Source organism: Oncorhynchus mykiss, chromosome 3 (genome assembly GCF_057628025.1).
Source record: "Oncorhynchus mykiss isolate SJ-2025 chromosome 3, ASM5762802v1, whole genome shotgun sequence".
Classification (NCBI taxonomy): Eukaryota; Metazoa; Chordata; class Actinopteri; order Salmoniformes; family Salmonidae; genus Oncorhynchus; species Oncorhynchus mykiss.
The window spans coordinates 41545866-41567794 of record NC_143024.1 but is presented as its reverse complement, the minus strand read 5'-3'; the positions used below and the strand labels follow the sequence as shown (position 1 = coordinate 41567794).

The 21929-nt window shown below is 41.7% G+C and overlaps 1 protein-coding gene across 3 annotated transcripts; it reads right to left on the bottom strand.

The window, feature by feature from the left end:
• Positions 1-4992: 4992 nt before the first annotated feature.
• On the bottom strand, positions 4993-20213 carry LOC110517541 (ribonuclease ZC3H12A). Of its 3 annotated transcripts, none has more exons than XM_090229276.1 (6): positions 19664-20213; positions 15973-18335; positions 13681-13820; positions 9819-10053; positions 8148-8254; positions 4993-7867 (listed from the first exon to the last, which is right to left on the bottom strand). In XM_090229276.1, the coding sequence occupies exons 2-6, from the start codon at positions 16365-16367 to the stop codon at positions 6753-6755; spliced, it is 1992 nt and encodes a 663-aa protein (XP_090085402.1). In that variant the 5' UTR covers positions 16368-18335; positions 19664-20213; the 3' UTR covers positions 4993-6752. The 3 variants fall into 3 exon arrangements, with proteins under 3 accessions (XP_090085402.1, XP_021451220.2, XP_090085403.1); XM_021595545.3 differs by having other exon boundaries at positions 15973-16440; XM_090229277.1 differs by having other exon boundaries at positions 15973-16440; positions 20012-20156.
• Between the last annotated feature and the right edge of the window lie 1716 nt (positions 20214-21929).

Genomic DNA, 21929 nt, shown 5'->3' with positions numbered 1-21929 from the left:
TAGTATTAGCTTATTATGCGTTTCGATAAAAGTACGCTACAGTATATCTTGGCAATAGAAACATTTGGTATTATGGATGTGCAATAAACATTTAGAGTCTTCCAATGACAAATACTAGAACATACAGTGCTGTGAAATAGTATTTGCCCCCTTTCTGATTTGATCTGTTTTTGCATATTTTTGATACCGAATGTTATCAGATCTTTAACCAAAACCTAATGATAGATAAAGGGAACCTGAGTTGACAAATAACAGCAAAAATGTATACTTATTTGATTTACTTAATTAACAAATTTATGGCGCACCCAATTCCCCTTTGTGAAAAAGTAATTGCCCCCTTACATTCAATAACTGGTTGTGCCACCTTTTGCTGCAATGATCAGTCTCTCACATCGCTGTGGAGAAATTTTGGCCCACTCTTGCTTGCAGAACTGCTTTAAGTCCCATTTGTGTGTTTTCAAGCATGAACTGCTCGTTTCAAGTCCTGCCACATCTCAATTGGGATTAGGTCTGGACTTTGACTAGGCCATTCCAAAACTTCAAATTTGTTTATTTTTAGCCATGTTCATGTAGACTTGATTGTGTGCTTTGGATCATTGTCTTGCTGCATGACCCAGCTGCACTTCAGCTTCAGCTAACAGATGGGTGACCTGACATTCTCCTGTAGAATTCTCTGATACAGAGCAGAATTCATGGTTCCTTCTATTAAGGCAAGTTGACCAGGTCCTGAGGCAGCAAAGCATCCCCAAACCATCACACTACCACCACCATGCTTGACCGTTGGTATGAGGTTCTTACTGTGGAATGCAGTGCTTGATTTTTGCCAGACATAACGGGACCCATGTCATCATTATATATATATATATATATATATATATATATATATATATATATATATATATATATATATATATATATATATATATATATATATATATATATAATTTTGATTCTTCTGTCCATAGAACATTCTTCCAAGAGTATTGATGATCACCCAGGTGCTTCCAGACAAACTTGAGACAACTTTTTGGACAAGATGAGTCCCATTATGTCTGGCGAAAACCAAACACTGCATGGTGGTGGTAGTGTGATGGTTTGGGGATGCTTTGCTGCCTCAGGACCATTACGACTTGCCTTAATAGAAGGAGCCAGTTCTGCATGGAAGAGTGGTCCAAAATTTCTCCACAGCGATGTGAGAGACTGATCATTGCAGCTAAAGTGGCACAACCAGTTATTGAGTGTAAGGGGGCAATTCCTTTTTCATACAATGGAATTATGTGTTGCATAACTTTGTTAATTAAATCAATAAAATAAGTATACATTTAGATATTTGTAAACTCAGGTTCCCCTTATCTAATATTATGCTGTTAAATGATATCAGTTGACCTGTGAATGCCTTACAATGAGAGATTTACACAGATATATTAAAGAATCGTGATTTATGATACTGTCAAAACTGCTGGATCATGTGATTAGCATTTCTAATAAGCACTCCAAAATAAAAACTCACACTCATGTATTGTAATAACATACATCAATTCTGGAGCTATCCAAGCATTAAAGGGATAGTTTACTTTTTGTTGTTGAAGTTTTTGTTTATTTTTGTGAACTATCCCTTTATCCATCACTAACGCAGATGTCAATGAAAGGATTTATTGAATGACCAAGATGAGTTTCATCAAGCTGTTGTTAATACTAGATTATTGGTTATTGATCTGGGCATTGTACAAATGTTTGATAATAGGGATCGCCAGAGTTCGCATGAAGTGTTTACACATGGAACAACAGGTGCAGTACTATAAAGACGTGTCTCAGAACTAAGTTATGTGGTATGCTATGCATCATGCACCATCTATTCAATCCCAGCTTCATTTAATTCAACCCTTCTTCCCTGGGTTGTTGCTGTAAACGAGAATCTCGTAAAATAAGGGATATATATACTGTATATTTCAAAATGTGCAAAGTGTGTACAAAAGACCTTGGGTTGTATTTGGCTGATCGATTGATCATTGCGAAATCAATTCTACCCATTTCCTCAAGCAGAGCATCTTTATGAAAAAGAGTTATCCTCATTTCCTATAACTAGGTTTTGCAACTATTTATGAACTATCTTTATGAGTCACACTGTACCGTACCTTGGCCCGGTTTCCCACGAGTATCTTATGGCTAAGTTCATCTTTAGAACCTTCTTAGGAGCATTGTTAAATCTACGACCGGTTTCCCAGAACCATTGTTTCTTAAGCTGCTCTTAAAAACGTTTGTTAATTAATGATTGCCCCAGACCACACTTAGAACAGCTAAGTGCGTCTTTAGAGGCTTTTTTTTGCCCTTCTGCGTCACTGTATTCACAGATCTACACTAAACACAACATCCAGATGTTTATCTGTCTTTCTGTGACCGCCGATAACTTCAAAACGAATGTGATTCCTACAATTACGTTTCTAATTTCTTTGCAATCGTTACTAACAAGCGAAGATTACACCGATGCTTCAAATGAGATGACTGTATTAAAATATAAATACATTAGTCTTTCATGTTTCTTTTAATCAAGTTTTATTTAGCTATTGTATGCTACTGCCTGTTGTTTTTTTGCCACAATATATTTCATGATATGTAACATGTGCGCAATAATGTGCTAAACGGTGATTTAGTTTATAATTATAGGATAAGCATTAGAATAAGCCTCCTAAATATTTGTAGAAGGACAATAGCACACATAACATCGAGATAATATAGTATATGCCATTTAACAGACACTTTTATCCAAAAGGGACTTACAGTTGTGCTTGCATACATTTTCACATGGATGGCCCCAGCGGGAATCGAACCCACAATCCTGGCATGTTGCGCTGCAGGAAGTGAGCCACACAAGACCCCATTTTTTTTTAGTTCCCATTCTATACATGTCGTCAGAAATATCACATCTGTTTGTTTCTACAAAGCCTTCACAGTCTGACAATAAAGCAGTCCCTTGCCCTGAGACATGGCTGACTTCAATAAGGTCTACAGTCATGTCTCAGGGCAAGTAACCTTGTGTCACTTAGGGCAAGGCAGCCCCCCATCTTGGTATCTCCATAACTCAGTGAACTCAGCATATGACAGGAAAATGCACTACAGGCACATACCTGTGCAGATCTGACAGTGGAATATTAGTGGGAGGTTTTCAAGTACCTACAATAGCATTCCTTAAAATACAGGGCAAAGGGAAACCCGTAGGGCTTGGGAGTTGAGGCTTGAGATCTGAGGCTGCATGTCACCGGCTTAAAAAACATCAGAGAAAACTGTCTGGAAATCAGTTTGAGTGTTTTGCTAAAGCTTGCAATGTGAATCATAGCCGCACAAAGATCAGATTTGAAAACCCATGCTGGATTTTCAAAGAATATAGGGTGTGTGTATGGGATAGAGAGTGAGGAGGCCGATGTGCGGAAGAGCATGAGCATGATACATGTTAGCTTGGCATATTCAATAACTAGCTTCATCAAATCTGGCATGAGTCTAAGCCTTAAAAGGCGCAATTTTGCTACATCCATTTTTGGATTTATAAATTAATTATATTATACCCAGTGATTATTGAAGCAATGGATGGATGGTCAGTCCTTGCCTCCATAGCTCTTTCTCTGAATTTAAGAGTGGTTATATTCCTCCAGCCCCGTCCCTCAGCTTTTTAGCGAAACGGGCTGGGAGGACGCTTTGTTAATGTTTCAACTGCTGATTGCCCCTTCAAATGGAGACTTATGGCTCTATTCAATCCGATCTGCTTTAGCCGGCGGTTGTTTTGGCGGGTCTGAGGTGGAACTGCGTTAGAGCGGTCAAATCCACAAGCGGCTCCTGGCATTATACCTAAAGCAGACATTGCTATTGGTTGCACTGAGTCGCATTAAGAGAAATCCTATGCAGCCTTGTTTACAAGTTTGAACACTGGAATGTGATATGTAATCTACACCTGATAGAAATCCTAATTATTTCGTTGAATGATTTTCTATTTGAGCGTCATTAATGTCTATTTAGCCTACACTTTCTCATTCTGGTGTAGCTTCCTGACAATGATCAAGAGCAGCTGTTCACTGATTTGACAGCTTCAATGCAGTTACACCTTCGACACAGTCAAAATATCAGCTATGTGGGTGTCGGCTATCACCGGTTAACGCTTGATCTGATTGAATCTAGGTCTCACACCACATTTGACCCTCCTCTTCAGCACCATAATGAACATGAGGTTAATAAAATGGTGGAATTACACTTAAAAGGTAACTCTGTATGACATTCAATTAAATGAAGATTCTTTGTTACACTGTGAGCCTAATGTATATTTACATAATGACAGGGACATGCCATCACGTCTCACAACATGTCTACAGTATCTACATGACATGGCATATTTAAATGGTATTTAGCTAACCTATCGTAGCAAGCGTAAAACACCTGAGCGGGACACCCCACATTTGGGTCCTGACGAGACAAAACATTTTTTTGGAGAGGTTCTCTTCTGCAGTGTTCAACCGATCCAGGAAATGTGGAGGAGTTAAGATAGTGTCGCTTTGCTAACATTTTGGATGGAAACATCTTCAAAGAGCAAGCTAGCTAGCAAACATGCCGTAGCCAGCTGCTAGACAGATATTTGCTAGTGTTGTCTAGCGATAATGGAATATCCGGGAAAGTTGACACGAACGAAATTGGTATGTGGTTTCTGTTGACCTTGTGGCAAGAACTTCATTTCGCTAAAACCTACATGAGGGTGGCCTTCCAGGAACAGGGTTGGAGAGCCCTGAGCTATGGTCATCATCAGATCCTCATCATGGAGAATATGACTGTCTACACTCTCAGGCACTGAAACAATAGACCGTGCCGTATCATAGTGCAGTAGCTTGAGACAATACAGAGACATGACATTAGAAAATACAGACAGGTATATTTCAAACCTCTCATTTTAGTGTAACATGATTTCCCAACATCCAAAGGCAGTGGTTAAGTGCTATATAAATGAATAGAAAATTAGTGAGTAACCCTTTATTACAGATAAGTACTAGGTACTGGAAAGTACTTGGCAACAAATTTGGTATAGTAGCTATTTGTAGTCTGAAGAAAAAGTGGCCTACTCTAAAAATATATAATATTTGCATTGAAATAAAATGCCTAGTGTTACCTGTTAATGATTTAAAGTACCATGTAGTTATGACTGCATTAACACTAATAACCTGATATGCATTGGTACCACAAGCTTCATAATAATAACAACATTCTGACTTTAAATACCTAGCTAGTACTTACCGTGCTGTAAAATAAACAGTTTAAAATAACAAATAAAAAGTTTAACAATTTGTTTAGACCAAGAACTCTACTCCAAATGTCCATGATAATTTAATTATACATTTGACATGTTTAGGCACTTACAAATCTATAAGTGGATAGCCAACAACTAACATAGAAACATTGTTAAAGTAATTGTTCAGTGGAAATCTCACTTTAAAAAAAAGTTAATATTCTGTTAACTCATACCCAAATAATGTTGATGACTCATATTATACTCGTATGTGGCCAAAGCATAAATTGGAGAAACCATTAAAAAAATACCCTTAAACTCAAACAAACAGCAAGCATTTTAGAAAATATTTCCTCAGAGGATGTTGTCATCCTCCTCAGGAGCTTGAGATAGCCAATCAGCAGTCTATTCGCATGAATATACAACAATTTAAAAATGATATACGCTCACACCATTCCAACACAGAAAGGCTGCTTTTTAACCTACTTAAAACATTTTGGAAGGAAAACCATTTCACTCATACTGTATTGTAATTAATTTGAGGTCATATTTCATAGAAATCGGGAAACACTGGACAGTTACTTTAAAAGATCTTTTGGATTTACCCAGTCTTTGGTGATACAAGAGACCCTCACAAGCCATATTACAGTACACATATTTGCTGAAAAAGTCACATTCTGGTCTATGAGGGAATTAGAACATTTGGATCAATGACAAAGTGCTTCTAAAACATTCATTCAGTTCTTTGGCAGCTTCTTCCACATATAATCTTGCTTAAAAGGATACTGTATAGTGTTTGGGGCTCTTTGGGTGTAGCTTTATACACGGAAAAAGGTATACCATTGCATTCCACACTGCATAAAGAGATGGAAATCTGAATATTTGTCTATGAGACAGGAAATACATTATGGCCATCAGAACCACAATATAAACAAAAACAGTAAAAAGGTGACATTTTAGACAAGGACATTATTTTAGACAATTATTTCTTATTGCATGAGAGCTGAATTTCGGACAAACGAGAGATCACATACCGTATATCCCAAATGATGATACAATATGCATCAACAGTCAAACGCTCTAGATTCACTTTTGCCATGGTACTGAGTCTAAAGGCAAGATTTGACTACACTGTTATAAATGTATACAACTTCAATAAGTCAAAATCTCAAATTATCCAGTTAAACACGACAGGGGATTCATGCCGATTCTCCCAAACTGTGAACACACTACCTGTCATGGATTTCACATAAGCTATGCAAGCACATGATCGCGAAGGAAGGACAACATCAACAACAAAATGTTGCCCTTTCACATTCAAAACAGTTCAAACCGTTAGAGTAAATTAAAGGAAAAGCGCAAGAGAATTACCCAAGGCACATTTTCACCCAAGTATCCCATTGACATCAATGAATGATTTACGTGGAAGTTAAGAGTTGTGCAAGCTTATCTCAACCCTGAATCAACCCCTTAGACAAGATTCTTAGAGGCATCAGAAGGCACCTCTCTGAGATTTGAGGTTGAGGATCTCTGCAGCCAGCTTCTGGGCGTCCATCAGGTGAGGGAACATCTCCATGACCGTATCCACCTGGTGGGGGTTGAAAATGGCCTGCAGTTTCTTACGGAGCTCCTCTCTCTCTGAGTCAAAGGCAGAAGGTGGAGGTGGCTGGGCCCAGGAGTCGTGTTCCTGCTGATTCCTGTAAGAGGAGCATGAGTGGGGGGCTCCATGCGGGGTAGGGTGGGGGCCGGGGGGGAGGCTACAGGATGCCCTAGCCTGGGGGACCCCGCCATGGAAGGGGTCTGACCAGTATTTCTGGGGGTGCTGATGGGGGTGGAAATGGTGTGCCCCCACCCCGTCTTGCTGGAAGTTGCAGGGGAGGCTGTAGTGGTGCATGTTGGGTGGGTACAGAGGAGGCGAGTAGGTGTCATACCTCAGCTGGGATTGGGAGTGGGACTCGAGGTGTGGGTTGCTGTGGTGCTGCTGCTGGGGACCTGAGGAGGGAGCCAAATGGAAACACCTGCAGGGCTGGGGGCTGTCCTGGGCCAGCCTCTCTGGATGTATGCCTGGATGTCTGGAACCAGAGGGGAAGCCCTGCTGCTGCCTGGGCCTGAAGGCCTTGCTGTGGCCTTGGGACACATCCGAGTACTGGCTCTGGCTCTCATAGGAGCCAAAACCAGAGTCCAGGCACTCATGGGAGATGCTGGCATAGGGGAGGTCAGTAGTAGTGGAGGGGGAGAGCATACTGGGCCAATCCATCTGTCCTTGGCCTACTGCTGTGGGGCTGCGGGCCTGCTGGTTCCTACTGGAGCGTGGCCCATCCCAGTATAGCAACATGTTCTCAGTTACCTGGCTCTTGGGACCCTCCCTCAGGGAACCGCGGTGCTCTAACGTCAACCTGTGCTCCAGGTCATTCTCCAGAGAGTAGGAGGGAAAGGATCCCGGGTCGGCCTGGGGGCCCCTCAGGTGTGACATCATGGGATTCCGGTCCTCTTTTTCCGAGGAGAGCCTTGCCTTCTCCCTGAGCTCGTCAGCCAACGAGGAGTGGGATTGGTGAGTGCGCTCAGGGTGGTAGAACTTACACTTCACGCCGTAGGTGCACTTTTTACCTGAAATAGAACACATAAATGACAGTTACTAAACATGACAGTTATTACAGTTTTACTACCTAAATCTAAAATAACAGTATTATTCTAAGTATCTGGATTCTTCACAACGAGTCTCAGATTAGAAGTGCTGATATAAAATCAGTTATGCCTAATGGAGACCTGATCCTAGCTTAGTACTTTGATTCAACAAGATAGGTTTTAAAATAAGCTTCAGTGTTCAGACAATCAAATTAGAACCCTATGGTACCTCACACACATATCTCTATGGTTGATATCTTACCATAAGGACAGAGTTGGCGCTTGTGTTCTGGCAGCAGAGGCTTCTTCCGAAGGAAGTTCTCCAGACTGGGACCATGACGACCAAGCGGGTCATCTGGGGGCATGAATCTGGGCCGGGAAATGGGTAATATTGATCAGAAAACCACACAGGCAGAGAAGTGATGGAGGATCTAATCTATAAGAACAATAAGACGTGGTGCAGTCAGAGGGAATGTTTGCTTTTCCTATCTGAAATAATGACATGAATACATGTCTCATTAATCATCCTCTAACCATACAGGAGTGGTCACCAACCTTTGAGTTAAGATCACTTTGAGTCAAAATGCAAGCTGAGATCTACCGCACAGATATTTTTTGAAGATTACATTAAAAAAGCCTATGCAAAATTAACCTATTAAAAACAGTACTGTAACAATTAGGTTGATGCAGTAGGCTATAGGCCCAATACATTGTCACCGCATATTGGCTTTGCTTGAATTTCCTGCACATGTATTGTTCGCACCATTTTAATAGATTTTAGGTAGGCTATACAATCACACCGGTAATAGATCAGTTGTTGTATTACTTGTGGAGGCACAGCTGAGTGAGCTACATTTAAATAATCATGTATTTTACTGGGCTGATGGTGCCTGCATCTGATGGTCAGTCTCAGTAGAGGGAGAGAGCAGCAGACTGAAGGTTTGCCTCTTAAAGTCCCTACGCTTTCCCTTTCCTCAGTAGACCAAAAAGGGACACCGTCTTCCAGCGGATGGCAAAACTCGAGTTGCACAACATTATTTCTGCCTCTAGACAAATACTTGTTGTTACTCCTTTGAACAGAGAAAGTGAAATATTCCTTGATATTAAAAAAAGACCCAAGCAGCTAATAATAACCACGCAAGCCCATCGATATACCTTCCTACTCATTCATTACAGCTTCAGTACTGGTTGTAGCGCCAGTGGAAGTAGGATGAATGTGCATTTTATGGATAATAAAAGTGTTGAATAAGAAGTGTTGACAGTGCTGAGCAAGAACTTAAACAGGAACACACTCAAAAACACCAGCTTGTTGCTGTATTTGTGGAATCATGGTTTTAAAAGTTCTGAAATCTCAAAATCTCAACTTTGCTGTAGCTTTCTTTTATGCCTGCTACATTACTACATAATGGTAATCTGAGCCATCCGATTGGCCAGCGGTAGGCCTATAGTGCACTTGATTTACTCTCCGGGCCCGCCGGGAAGGTTTAAAATGGAACAATTCACCTACCTGGCACGCAGGGCTGCTGAAATGTTTGGCGATCGTCTAGGAATGCCTTGGAGATCGACCAGTTGGTGACCATGGCCTTACAGTGTATTACACTACTACAGTATCTGCTCTAAAGGTCACATCTGCTTTTCGGAACTAAGTTGCTCGCTATTTCTGTGCATGACTCAAATAGTTCTACTTATCTACCCTTGACATCAATCCATGATTAATACTTTTTTTTTTAAAGTTAAAAACCTGTTTATACATTTCATGTTTCTGTCCAAAAATCTGTATTTATGACAGATGTTACCCGCTGAAACCCCCCATACCACATGTATGGTCCCCCTGGGGGGGGGGATTGAATTCCTGGCCCCACTGGCCTCTTCACCATTGTATCTTCTCCCCTTAATTCATGCCTGCCACTGTCTACCCTCCCCCAGTACTCACTTGTCATTGACGAAAGAGTACATAAGCAGCCTCTCCTCGATACAACGCTTCCACTCCGGACGCTCTCCCTGCAGGTCCCTATAGGTGTCGTTGGACACGATCACGCCGTCCGACTCGTAGGCATGCTTCACAATAAAACGGTCGTCGTAGCAGACCACCCGTTTACCACCGACACGTCTCGAGGGAGTGAAGACGACTATCTTCTTCTTCTCTAGCTCCATTAGAATGTGTTGGTCTGGAAATAAAATGTGCAGATGTTTCACCAAGTGTTTTATTATGGCCCAGTCTCGGGCCTGTATCCATAAAGCTTCTCAGAGTAGGAGTGCTGATCTAGGATCAGTTTTGCCGGATAGATACTAATCAATAAGATTACATGGACTGCTGTTGTTGGTGATGAAAGAAGCAGAGATGGTTCGCTTTATGTTTGGTCTTTCATCGTTTTGGAATTCTGTTTGACACAAAATATTCCACTGCCTTAACGGTTAATGTCGTCTTAGTACACATTAACATGACTAATATTTCAAAACAAAAACAATGTATTCTATACCTTTGCATGATATAAACAAGCCAGGTGACACTATGATAATAAAGTGTTGCATAACATTGCTTCGGTCAAATATGGTATAGTGTCACAAATCAAACAGGGGACACAGAACGAATCCATCAACTGCGGGGGAAAAAAATCCCTGAGACAAAACATACAGAGCACAAAACCATCAATCATTTAAAACAAATATTACATGACTGGCTAATTATTACATAAGCTATTCAAACTTCACAACCTACATCCCCAGTATCATATAACATGGAAACCTCCCAGCAGACTAAATTAAAGCATTGACAAATACATTCAAAATGAACTTTGAATAAATGGACCGGTGTACACACAGTGTGAAAATGGACAATGGAAATTGTCATTTAAATAAACAAAATGGACAAGCTAAAGGCAACAATGTTCAGTAATCCAACTTTGGAAAGAACTGATCTGCTATATCTGCTAAATTGTAATTGCATATCTGCTAAATTGTAATTATTCGCCTACCTCCTCATGCCCTTTGCACACAATGTATATAGACTTTTTTTTTTCCTACTGTGTTATTGACTTGTTTATTGTTTACTCCATGTGTAACTCTGTGTTGCTGTCTGTTCACACTGCTATGCTTTATCTTGGCCAGGTCGCAGTTGCAAATGAGAACTTATTCTCAACTAGCCTACCTGGTTAAATAAAGGTGAAATAAAAATAAATACAAATATTCATATGGTGTCTCAAAGTAGGAGTAGCGATCGAGGATCTGGTCCCCCCCTGTCCATGTCATCTTATCCAATATAACCTAAAAAATAATGTATTTTTGTCTTAGAACAGCACTCCTAATGATACACTTGTATATCCACCCTGACTTAAGTGTGAGACATAGGGCTCCATATTGAAAAATGTTCTTGAGATTTTTAGAGACTACTATAGACTAAAGCCTGAAAAGCACTCACAAATGTCAACTGTCTGTGTCACAAATGCTTTGATAGTTCAGGTAACAACAATTACTTGACACTTAAACCTTAACGCTATGCTTGAATGGAAACAGTTAAAGACACAGACAGTAACCTGGGTGTGTGAGAAAAACAGTTGCACTTCCTGGTTGGGGATTTCCCAATTCCCAGGTAGGACTGACTGTCGAGGTTATTTTTACTTCCTGGTTACTGGGATTGAAAACATAACTTTTCGCTTGCTTGCTCCACCTCAGACAAAGCCACTGAACCATGCAAGCAGCGGGTACTAGGTGATGATGCATCAGCTTCAAATAGTGGTCCGCCCTACTGCACACTGGCTTTGTTCGTGGATTCGCTAGGTTAACACAAACACCTAACAACTGATAACTGATAGCCTTCAGGTACATGGACAAGAGTCTGTGTTCGACAACATGTGGGTTGAAGCAATCACAATCGGGACAATTTATTTATATATTTTTTTCCAGAGAGCCTAGAGTATGATGTCAGGCAGGAGTTCTGGATTTCAGTATTTCAACATTTGTCCAGCAATACCCTCTGGTGGAGTTTTCCAATGCCTTTTGCCTCAGTCTCATATTACAGACACATCACATGACTGGAAACATACTGTAGGTGCAGTGAGTGTACTTACCAAACCCCTGCATACCAATGAGATAAGGGAATGTATTGCAGTATTTTAAAGCAACAGTCAAAACGAATACTGTACTTTATTGTAGTGTGTTGATTTTCTGTGTCTAGTATTTATACGTATTGCTGACCTCACAAAATGTAGACTAAAATCTAGACTAAAAAGCATTGTTCAATATTGTACATGAGCTTAGTTTGTGTGTTCAAAATCGCCTGGTATTAAATAAGTATTAATATTCAGAAAGAGAGACTAGTCTAATTCGAACTACAGTGCATTCGGAAAGTATTCAGACGCCTTGACTTTTTCCACATTTTTTACATTACAGCCTTATTCTAAAATGGATGAAATGTTTTTTCTCCCCTCATCAATCAACACACAATACAACATAATGACAAAGAAATGTAAATAAGTATTCAGGCTCTTTACTCAGTACTTTGTTGAAGCACCTTTGGCAGTGATTACAGCCTTGAGTCTTCTTGGGTATGACGCTACAAGCTTGACACACCTGTATTTGGGGAGTTTCTCCCATTCCTCTCTGCAGATTCTCTCAAGCTCTGTCAGGTTGGATGGGGAGTGTCGCTGCACAGCAATTTTCAGGACTCTCTAGAGATGTTTGATCAAGTTAAAGTCCCGGCTCTGGCTGGGCCACTCAAGGACAGAGACTTGTCCCGAAGCCACTTCTGCGTTGTCTTGGATGTGTGCTTAGGGTAGTTGTCCTGTTGGAAGGTGAACCTTTGCCCCAGTCTGAGGTCCTGAACGCTCTGGAGCAGGTTTTCATCAAGGATCTCTCTGTACTTGTTTCCCAGTCCCTGCCACTGAAAAACATCCCCACAGCATGATACTGCCACCACTATGGCTCACCGTAGGGATGGTGCCAGGTTTCCTCCAGAAGTGATGCTTGGCATTCAGGCCAAAGCGTTCAACCTTAGTTTCATCAGATCAGATAATCTTGTTTCTCATGGTTTGAGAGTCCTTTGGGTGCCTTTTGGCAAACTCCAAACGGGCTGTCATAGGCCTTTTACTGAGGAGTGGCTTCAGTCTGGCCACTCTACCATAAAGGCCTGATTGGTGGAGTGCTGCAGAGATGGTTGTCCTTCTGAAAGGTTCTCCCATCTTCATAGAGGAACTCTGTCAGAGATGAACATTGGGCTCTTGGTTACCTCCCTGACCAAGGACCTTCACCCCCGATTGCTCAGTTTGGTCGGGTGGCCAGCTCTAGGAAGAGTCTTGGTGGTTCTAAACTTCTTCCATTTATGAATGATGGAGGCCACTGTGTTATTGGGGACCTTCAATGCTGCAGAAATTTGTTTGTACCCTTCCCCAGTTTTGTGCCTCAACACAATCCTGTTTCAGAGTTCTGCAGACAATTCCTTTGACTTCATGGCTTGGTTTTTGCTCTGACATGCACTGTCAACTGTGGGACCTTACATAGACAGGTGTGTGCCTTTCAAAATCATGTCCAATCAATTGAATTTACCACAAGTGGACTCCAATCCACTTGTAGAAACATCTCAATGTTGATCAATTGAAACAGGATGCTCCTGAGCTCAATTTTGAGTCTCATAGCAAAGGGCATGAATACTTATGTAAATAAGGTATCTGTTTTTTATTTTGAATACATTTGCAAAAATTTTATGAACTTTTTTGTATTTAATTAAATTTGGAAAAAGGCTGTAACGTAACACAATGTGGATGCACTATAAATCTGAATGCACTATTTGTGAATCTCACCTGTGATGGGGACATCAGGCCTGGGCTGCTCCTTGCGCCATGAGGGCACAAACACAATGACCGTTGAGTGACCTCTATCCAGGAAATAGATCACTGCCAACTCAATTCCCCTACAGGAGAACACTTGTTTGTTACCATGACTGGAAGGGAGACAAGAGAGCAGGAAATGGGATAAATAAATATGTCATTACTTTCGATGAATCAACAAACATTTCTAGTGAAGAGGGCAGAGAGGTGAAGGTGCAGTTTTATGTCGATCTCTGTTTCATTGATAAAACAAATAGGTAGAGCAAAGCTAATTTGACCAAATCATTTCTCGCCTGTCTACAATTCATTCACTTCACAGTGGCAATGCAAGCGAATGACAAGGTTTGCAAAAAATAAAACACAGGAACACAGGCACGGGTGAAAACGAGCTTTGGTGATGGCATTTTACCAAGACAAATATGATTATTTATGTTCTAAATCATTCTCTTTCTCTAACATATCATTAACATTATATCCAAAAAGTCCGATTTTGCATCCTAATATATCCAATAATAAGCACTGAGCTCCGTCGACACTCCTTGCAGCAACTCTTTAGGATTTGACATGTTGTGCTCTTCTGCCGTTTCTGTGGGTCGCAAAAAGCTAAATAAGCACGGCACGAGTGGAATTAAACGTAAAAGTCTTAGGATCAAGTGCCTTGCTCAAGGGTACATCAACAGACTTTCTCACCCAGTCAGATTTGAACCAGTGATCTTTCACTCACTGGCCCAATGGCTTTAACTGCTAGGCTACCTGTCACCACATGTGAATCTGACATTCCTTTGAACATACACGTGGATTGTGTTTCCTTATTGGTTTATGAATTGAAGCGAGTCCAAACATATGCTGTATACTCAAATAGCTAAGTAATCAAACTGTAATTAAGAAGATCTGAAAAAATGTTGGCTTGAGTCCATTCATGTAATAAGGAGCAGGCAGTTAAAAATGGTCGTATATGCAAATACTTGAACTAAGAAGACATAATAAGACTTGAGTGACAATGTTGTCTGGCCTGTTCAATATGAACACTGGGAGCCAGTGCGAGGCGGAGACTTGCGTAGGAGATTTGCATATAGTACAGCATTAACCTTAGCAAAGGCATGCACAGGCATGGCTAACTACCTCTTCAAACCCAGCTGACAAAATTGCATTAAGGTGTATGAGAAGAGCATGTGGTTCTCGTGTTGAAGGGTCATAGTTCAACAGCTGATAAGGAGGGGAAGAGTTGTACACCTGTAGTTTTGCAGGTATTCTTCACATAGCAGGCTGTCATTATCATTGCGATGTTCAACAAACCACACGAGGAGAACATAATACAATACATCCGCTTCATCTAATTTCTCAACCACAATAACACGTTAACCATTACAGGACAGGACTGTCATGAACATGACATGAATGGACTCCTGTCTGGGTTGGCCCCCCCCTTGGGTTGTGCCGTGGCGGAGAACTTTGTGGGCTATACTCGGCCTTGTCTCAGGATGGTAAGTTGGTGGTTGAAGATATCCCTCTAGTGGTGTGGGGGCTGTGCTTTGGCAAAGTGGGTGGGGTTATATCCTTCCTGTTTGGCCCTGTCTGGGGGTATCGTCGGATGGGGCCACAGTGTCTCCTGACCCCTCCTGTCTCAGCCTCAAGTATTTATGCTGCAGTAGTTTATGTGTCGGGGGGCTAGGGTCAGTTTGTTATATCTGGAGTACTTCTCCTGTCTTATTCGGTGTCCTGTGGGAATTTAAGTGTGCTCTCTCTAATTCTCTCTTTCTCTCTTTCTTTCTCTCTCTCGGAGGACCTGAGCCCTAGGACCATGCCTCAGGACTACCTGACATGATGACTCCTTGCTGTCCCCAGTCCACCTGGTCGTGCTGCTGCTCCAGTTTCAACTGTTCTGCCTTATTATTATTGGACCATGCTGGTCATTTATGAACATTTGAACATCTTGGCCATGTTCTGTTATAATCTCCACCCGGCACAGCCAGAAGAGGACTGGCCACCCCACATAGCCTGGTTCCTCTCTAGGTTTCTTCCTAGGTTTTGGCCTTTCTAGGGAGTTTTTCCTAGCCACCGTGCTTCTACACCTGCATTGCTTGCTGTTTGGGGTTTCTGTACAGCACTTTGAGATATCAGCTGATGTACGAAGGGCTATATAAATAAATAGGATTTCATTTGATTTGATGACATACACGTGTGTACCAACACAGCTGAACTCATTGAAACACTTCAATAACTCTGACAAACATAAAAAGAAAAATCACTTCTAGACTCGCTCACCTCATGGCCACATTGCTGCCGTCAATAACGATAGGTTTCAGTTCACTGTCTGTGTCCCGCCTGTCTTCCAGTAATGGGACTGGTCTGTCTCTCTTGGGGCCATGGGTCCTAGAGGAGGCCATGCTGGAGCCTGTGTGGCTTGTGGGGCCAGTAGTATCGTCACCACTCTCAGGGATGGTTGAGTTAGAAGTACTAGTGCTGGCTCCACTGCGGACCAGCTCCCCCAGTACAGAGTTGGTGTCTGTACTCAGGCCTAGCTTAAGCAGGGCGGACCGAACCTCCATGGGGGAGTAGCCCAACTTTCTGAAGAAGTCCACCCTGAGCTGGAGCTCTCCTGTGTTGGGTTCAAATTGACCAGTGGCTGGGGTCTGGAGGCTGGGAAAGGCCTGGTCCATGCTTTATTACTGTCTGGGCTTTCTTGTACAGCATGGGAGGGTTATGACCTATTTTTCATGTTGATACTGTTGCCTGGATTGAACAGAGAGAGAGAGACTTCAGTTAAATTCAAGACAATGTTATGCAAATTTACTGAACAAAAATAGTCCAAAAAACATTCTTCTTGATGAACATCCAGGTGCTTTTGGCAAACCTGAGTCAACTTTTTGGATAGCAGTTCTCCCATTATGTCTGCCGAAAACCAAACACTGCATCCCACTGTAAGAACCTCATACCAACGGTCAAGCATGGTGGTGGTAGTGTGATGGTTTGGGGATGTTTTGCTACCTAAGGACCTAGACAACTTGCCTTAATAGAAGGAAAAAGGAATTCTGCTAAGTATCAGAGAATTCTACAGGAGAATGTCAGGCCATCCCGTCTGTAAGCTGAAGCGCAGCTGGGTCATGAAGCAAGATAATGATCTAAAACACACAATCAAGTCTACATGAACAATTGCTTAAAAGCCCCAAAAAATTAGTTTTGGAATGGCCTAGTCAAAATCCAGACCTAATCCCAACTGAGATGGCAGGACTTGAAATGAACAGTTCATGTTTAAAAACCCAAATGTTGCTGAGTTAAAGCAGTTCTGCACGCAAGAGTGGGCCAAAATTCCTCCACAGTGATGTGAGAGACTGATCAACAACTACAGGGAGCATTTGGTTGCAGTCATTGCAGCGAAAGGTGGCACAACCAGTAATTGAATGTAAGTGAGCAATTACTTATTCACAAAGGGGAATTGGGTGTTGCATAACTTTGTTAATTAAAAAAATCAAAAGTATACTTTTTTGTTATTGTTATTTGTAAACTCAGGGTCGCTTTATCTAATATTAGGTTTTGCTTGAAGATCTGATAACATTCATCATAAAAAATATGCAAAAATAGAGAAAATCAGAAAGGGGGCAAATACTTTTCACAGCTCTGTATAAAATGCAACCATTTCTGATATTTTACTCAGTTCCAGTTCACATTAGCAAATCAGTCAATTTAAATAAATTCATTAGGCCGTAATCTATGGATTTCACAAGACTGGGAATACAGATGTGCATCTGTTGGTCACAAATACCAACAACAACAAAAAGGTAGGGGCGTGGATCCGAAAACCAATCATTATCTGGTGTGACCACCATTCGCCTCATGCCGTGTGACATCTCCTTCGGATAGAGTTGATCAGGCTGTTGATTGTGGCCTGTGGAATGTTGTTCCACTCCTCTTCAATGGCTGTGAGAAGTTGCTGGAAATTGGTGGTAACTAGAGCACGCTGTTGTACACGTCAATTAAGAGCATTCCAAACATGCTCAATGGGCGACATGTCTGGTGAGTATGCAGGCCATGGAAGAACTGGGACAATTTCAGGTTCCAGGAATTGTGTACATGGGACCGTGCATTATCATGCTGAAACATGAGGTGATGGCAGCGGATGAATGGCTCGACAATGGGCCTCAGCATCTCATCACTGTATATCTATGCATTCAAATTGCCATCGATAAAATGCAATTGTGCTTGCATTCCGCAGCTTATGCCTGCCCATGCCATAACCCCACCGGCACCATGGGGCACTCTGTTCACAACTTTGACATCAGCAAACCGCTCTCCCATACATCTGCCATCTGCCCGGTACAGTTGAAACCGCGATTCATCCGTGAAGAGCACACTTCTCCAGTGTACATTTGCCCACTGAAGTCGGTTACGAAGCCGAACTGCAGTCAGGTCAAGATCCTGTTGAGGATGACGAGCATGCAGATAAGCTTCCCTGAGGCGATTTCTGACAGTTGAAATTCCATGGTGGTGTAAACCCAGTTTCATCAGCTGTCCGGGTGGCTGGTCTCAGATGATCCTGCAGGTGAAGAAACCGGATGTGGAGATCCTTGGCTGGCATGGTTACACGTGGTCTGCGGTTGTGAGGCCTGGTGGAAGTACTGCCAAATTCTCTAAAACGACATTGGAGATGGCTTATAGTAGAGAAATGAACATTCAGTTCAGCTCTGGTGGACATTCCTGCAGTCACCATGCCAATTGTACACTGCCTCAAAACATGAGACATCTGTGGCATTGTGTTGCAAATTTTAGAGTGGCCTTTTATTGTCCCCAACACAAGGTACACCTGTGTAATGCTCATGCTGCTTAATCTGCTTCTTGATATGCCACACCTGTCAGGTGGTTTAGGAATATCTTGGCAAAGGAGAAATGCTCACTAATTTTTACATATGCCCTGGAGTGTTATAATCTCCACCCGGCACAGCCAGAAGAGGACTGGCCACCCCACATAGCCTGGTTCCTCTCTAGGTTTCTTCCTAGGCTTTGGTCTTTCTAGGGAGTTTTTCCTAGCCACCGTTCTTCTACACCTGAATTGCTTGCTGTTTGGGGTTTTTAGGCTGGGTTTCTGTACAGCACTTTGAGATATCAGCTGATGTACAAAGGGCTATATAAATACATTTGATTTGATTTGAGTAATTTACATGTGCTATTTTGGTTAAGTGTCCTGCTCAAGGGCACGTCAATAGATTTTTCACCTAGTCGGCTCAGGGATTCGAACCAGCAACCGAAACCCAACACTCTTAACCTCTAGGCAATCTGCCACCCACTAACAGGGATGAAAACAAATGTGTGCACAACATTTGAGAGAAATAAGATTTTAGTGCATATGGAACATTTCTGGGATCTTTCAATCTCAGCTCATGAAACATGGGACCAACACTTTATATTTTTGTTCAGTGTAGTTTGGCTGACATACTGTATTATGTCAGAGTAATATGCAAATTATTCAGTTGACAACTTGACATATTGACTGTACTGCATTACATTTGTATTACGTTGCAGGCCTCATATCATTGTATTCACATTAGGCTAAAGTGTCACAGGTCTACAGCAATTGCAAACGGTCTTTAGATTATTGCAATGTATCACAGAAACCACACAATTAAACTGGTAAACTTCCCAAATGTTATTCAACATTACCATAGCACGAAGCAACCTGGACGAATCAAAGAACTAGATTAATCCCAAACGAATATTAAGTATTTACCCATGTAAATAATAAAATAGCATATACTAAAAACTACATTACAAAGGCCGACAATGGATTAAGGTATTCCTTGGTACAGAAGGAGAGCCTGGCGCCGTGTTTTTCTCACGACAAGTGCATACAAGGACAGGTGACACGTAAATCAGATTCATGTGACGTTAGAGTGAAAATAATAAGAGTAAATCATGATCTTTGTACAAATACACAACGCTGACAATGGTGTTTAGAATTTACCTTAACTTTCAATTGGTGTTCCTCTTCGTGGAGATCCATTTTTACCTCGACCATACGTTTAGCATTTCCGATTTACGCTATGGCTATGACTTCGCAAACGCAGCACCTCCCTCGCTCGTACTCAAAAGTGTCCTTCCTTTATTCCTGTGCGGCCACGGGCCCAAAATGTTAAAATCCTCCCAAGTCGCCTTCAAATTATAGCCTACGCTCCTGTAGAGCTACATTTTCCTAGTCCTAGGCTAGAAGTTAAATTCAATTCTTGAATTTCTGAAACTGAAACTAACCCAGCCCTGTTAAGGTAAAGTCTGATTTCTAAATCAGTTCATCAAAATTCTGGACATGTTTTACCTGTAGGTATAGCAGCAGTAAGTAGGGGTGCTGAGGATGCTGACTCCATAAAATCGGAATAAAAATATATAATTTAAAAAGAAAGCTAGAAAAGTAGTTTTTTCTCTCACAAAAGCAGTGCACTGGGCCTTTACTAGTCCTGTATGAGCGTACCAGCTACACCCCCCCCCCCCCCCCCCCCCACCGCAGCACCACAACTCCCAAACATCTTCCTGCAGCTATGCCTGTAGGCCTATTTCATTGTCTGACTGGAATTGCTCTCCAAGAAAACTTTAGAAGATTCTATACATTAACAATAGGCTACAGTGATGATCTAGGCTTAACCTACAGTGTAAATGTATTTACAGTGATTAAGTATCTGCCCTTGTGAAATGTAGGCTCCAGTTCACTATTGATATACTCCATGGTACAGAACAGATTTTCCCACTAGATGTCACGCTTTACATTGTCTCATGCTGGGTTGATTGACTCACGCTGCACTCTTAGGCCTACCTTGTTAGGGGAATATCAAGCCAAAGCCATAGTGTGTGTGTTTTGGGTAGGTGAATAGGTGGCATGTGGGTTTCAAGTTTGGGGGAAACAATATTTTTTCACAAAAATATGTACCTTTTATGATAAAGCATTGCATGGATCTATCACCGCATTTGCAGACTAATATAAAATAGCCTACTTATTGCTAAAGTGATGAGTAGATTGGATAGTCAGAAATGTTGGTTCTGCTTATCTTCTCCTTTTTTCCGCTCACATCCAGAGCTCAGCCCCAGCTAGAGGGACATTCTTTAGCAGTATCCGAGAAAAATGTAAAGTTTTATAAACACATTTCATGCAATTGTACAACACTTTACTTGCCATGACTGGATACATTAGCATCATCTTTAATACCACAAAATGACACAAAACTAATGCCACAGAAGTGAATTGCACCCAGCCCGCCACAGGAGTCACTAGAACTGATGGGACAAGAACATCCCTGCAGGCCAAACTCTCCCCTAACTCGAACGATGCTGGGCCAATTGTGTGCTGCCCCATGGGACTCCCGGTCACGGCCGGTTTGTGGACTCAAACAAGGATCTCTAGTTGCACAGCAGGCATTGCGATGCAGTGCCTCAGACCACTGCGTCACTCGGGAGGCATTCTGGTGAGGTGTTTTGAAGGAACGTATTTATATGTGTTTAGACAGGAGTATATCATTTTGGCAAGTTCCATTCAATTTACTTTAAGGGAACCTGAGCTTATTGGACACGCCGCCTATGAGTATGTGTAAAGTTTTCCATGTGTAAGGCTTTGCATGTGTGTGATATGTTACTTCAAAAGGTGAGGTTAGGCAAGTATGTGAATGTGGCCAGTTTGTCTGTGCATTTCAGGTTAATGAATTTGTTTGGTTGGTACCAGGGTGGTAGCACTTTTGTTTAGAGTGCTAAAACAACATGGTAACATCCGGAAAGGAATAGGAAACAACAGCGAAATCCACATTTTGTTCCGTCACAGACTTATTCTAAAATTGATTAAATAACTTTTCCCCCTCATCAATCTACACTCAATACCCCATAATACCGCACATTTAAAAATAAAAATCAGAAATACCTTATCTACATAACTATTTAGACCCTTTGCTATGCGTCATGAAATTGAGTTCAGGTGCATCCTGTGTCCATTGATCATCCTTGAGATGTCTCTACAACTTGATTGGAGTCCACTTGTGGTAAATTCAATTGATTGGACATGATTTGGAAAGGCACACACTTGTCTATATAAGGTCTCACCGTTGACAGTGCATGTCGGAGCAAAAACCAAGCCATGAGGTCAAAGGAATTGTCCGTAGAGATTAGATACTGGATTGTGTTGAGGCACAGATCTGAGGAAGGGTACCAAAACATTTCTGCAGCATTGAAGATCCCAAAGAACACAGTGGCCTCCA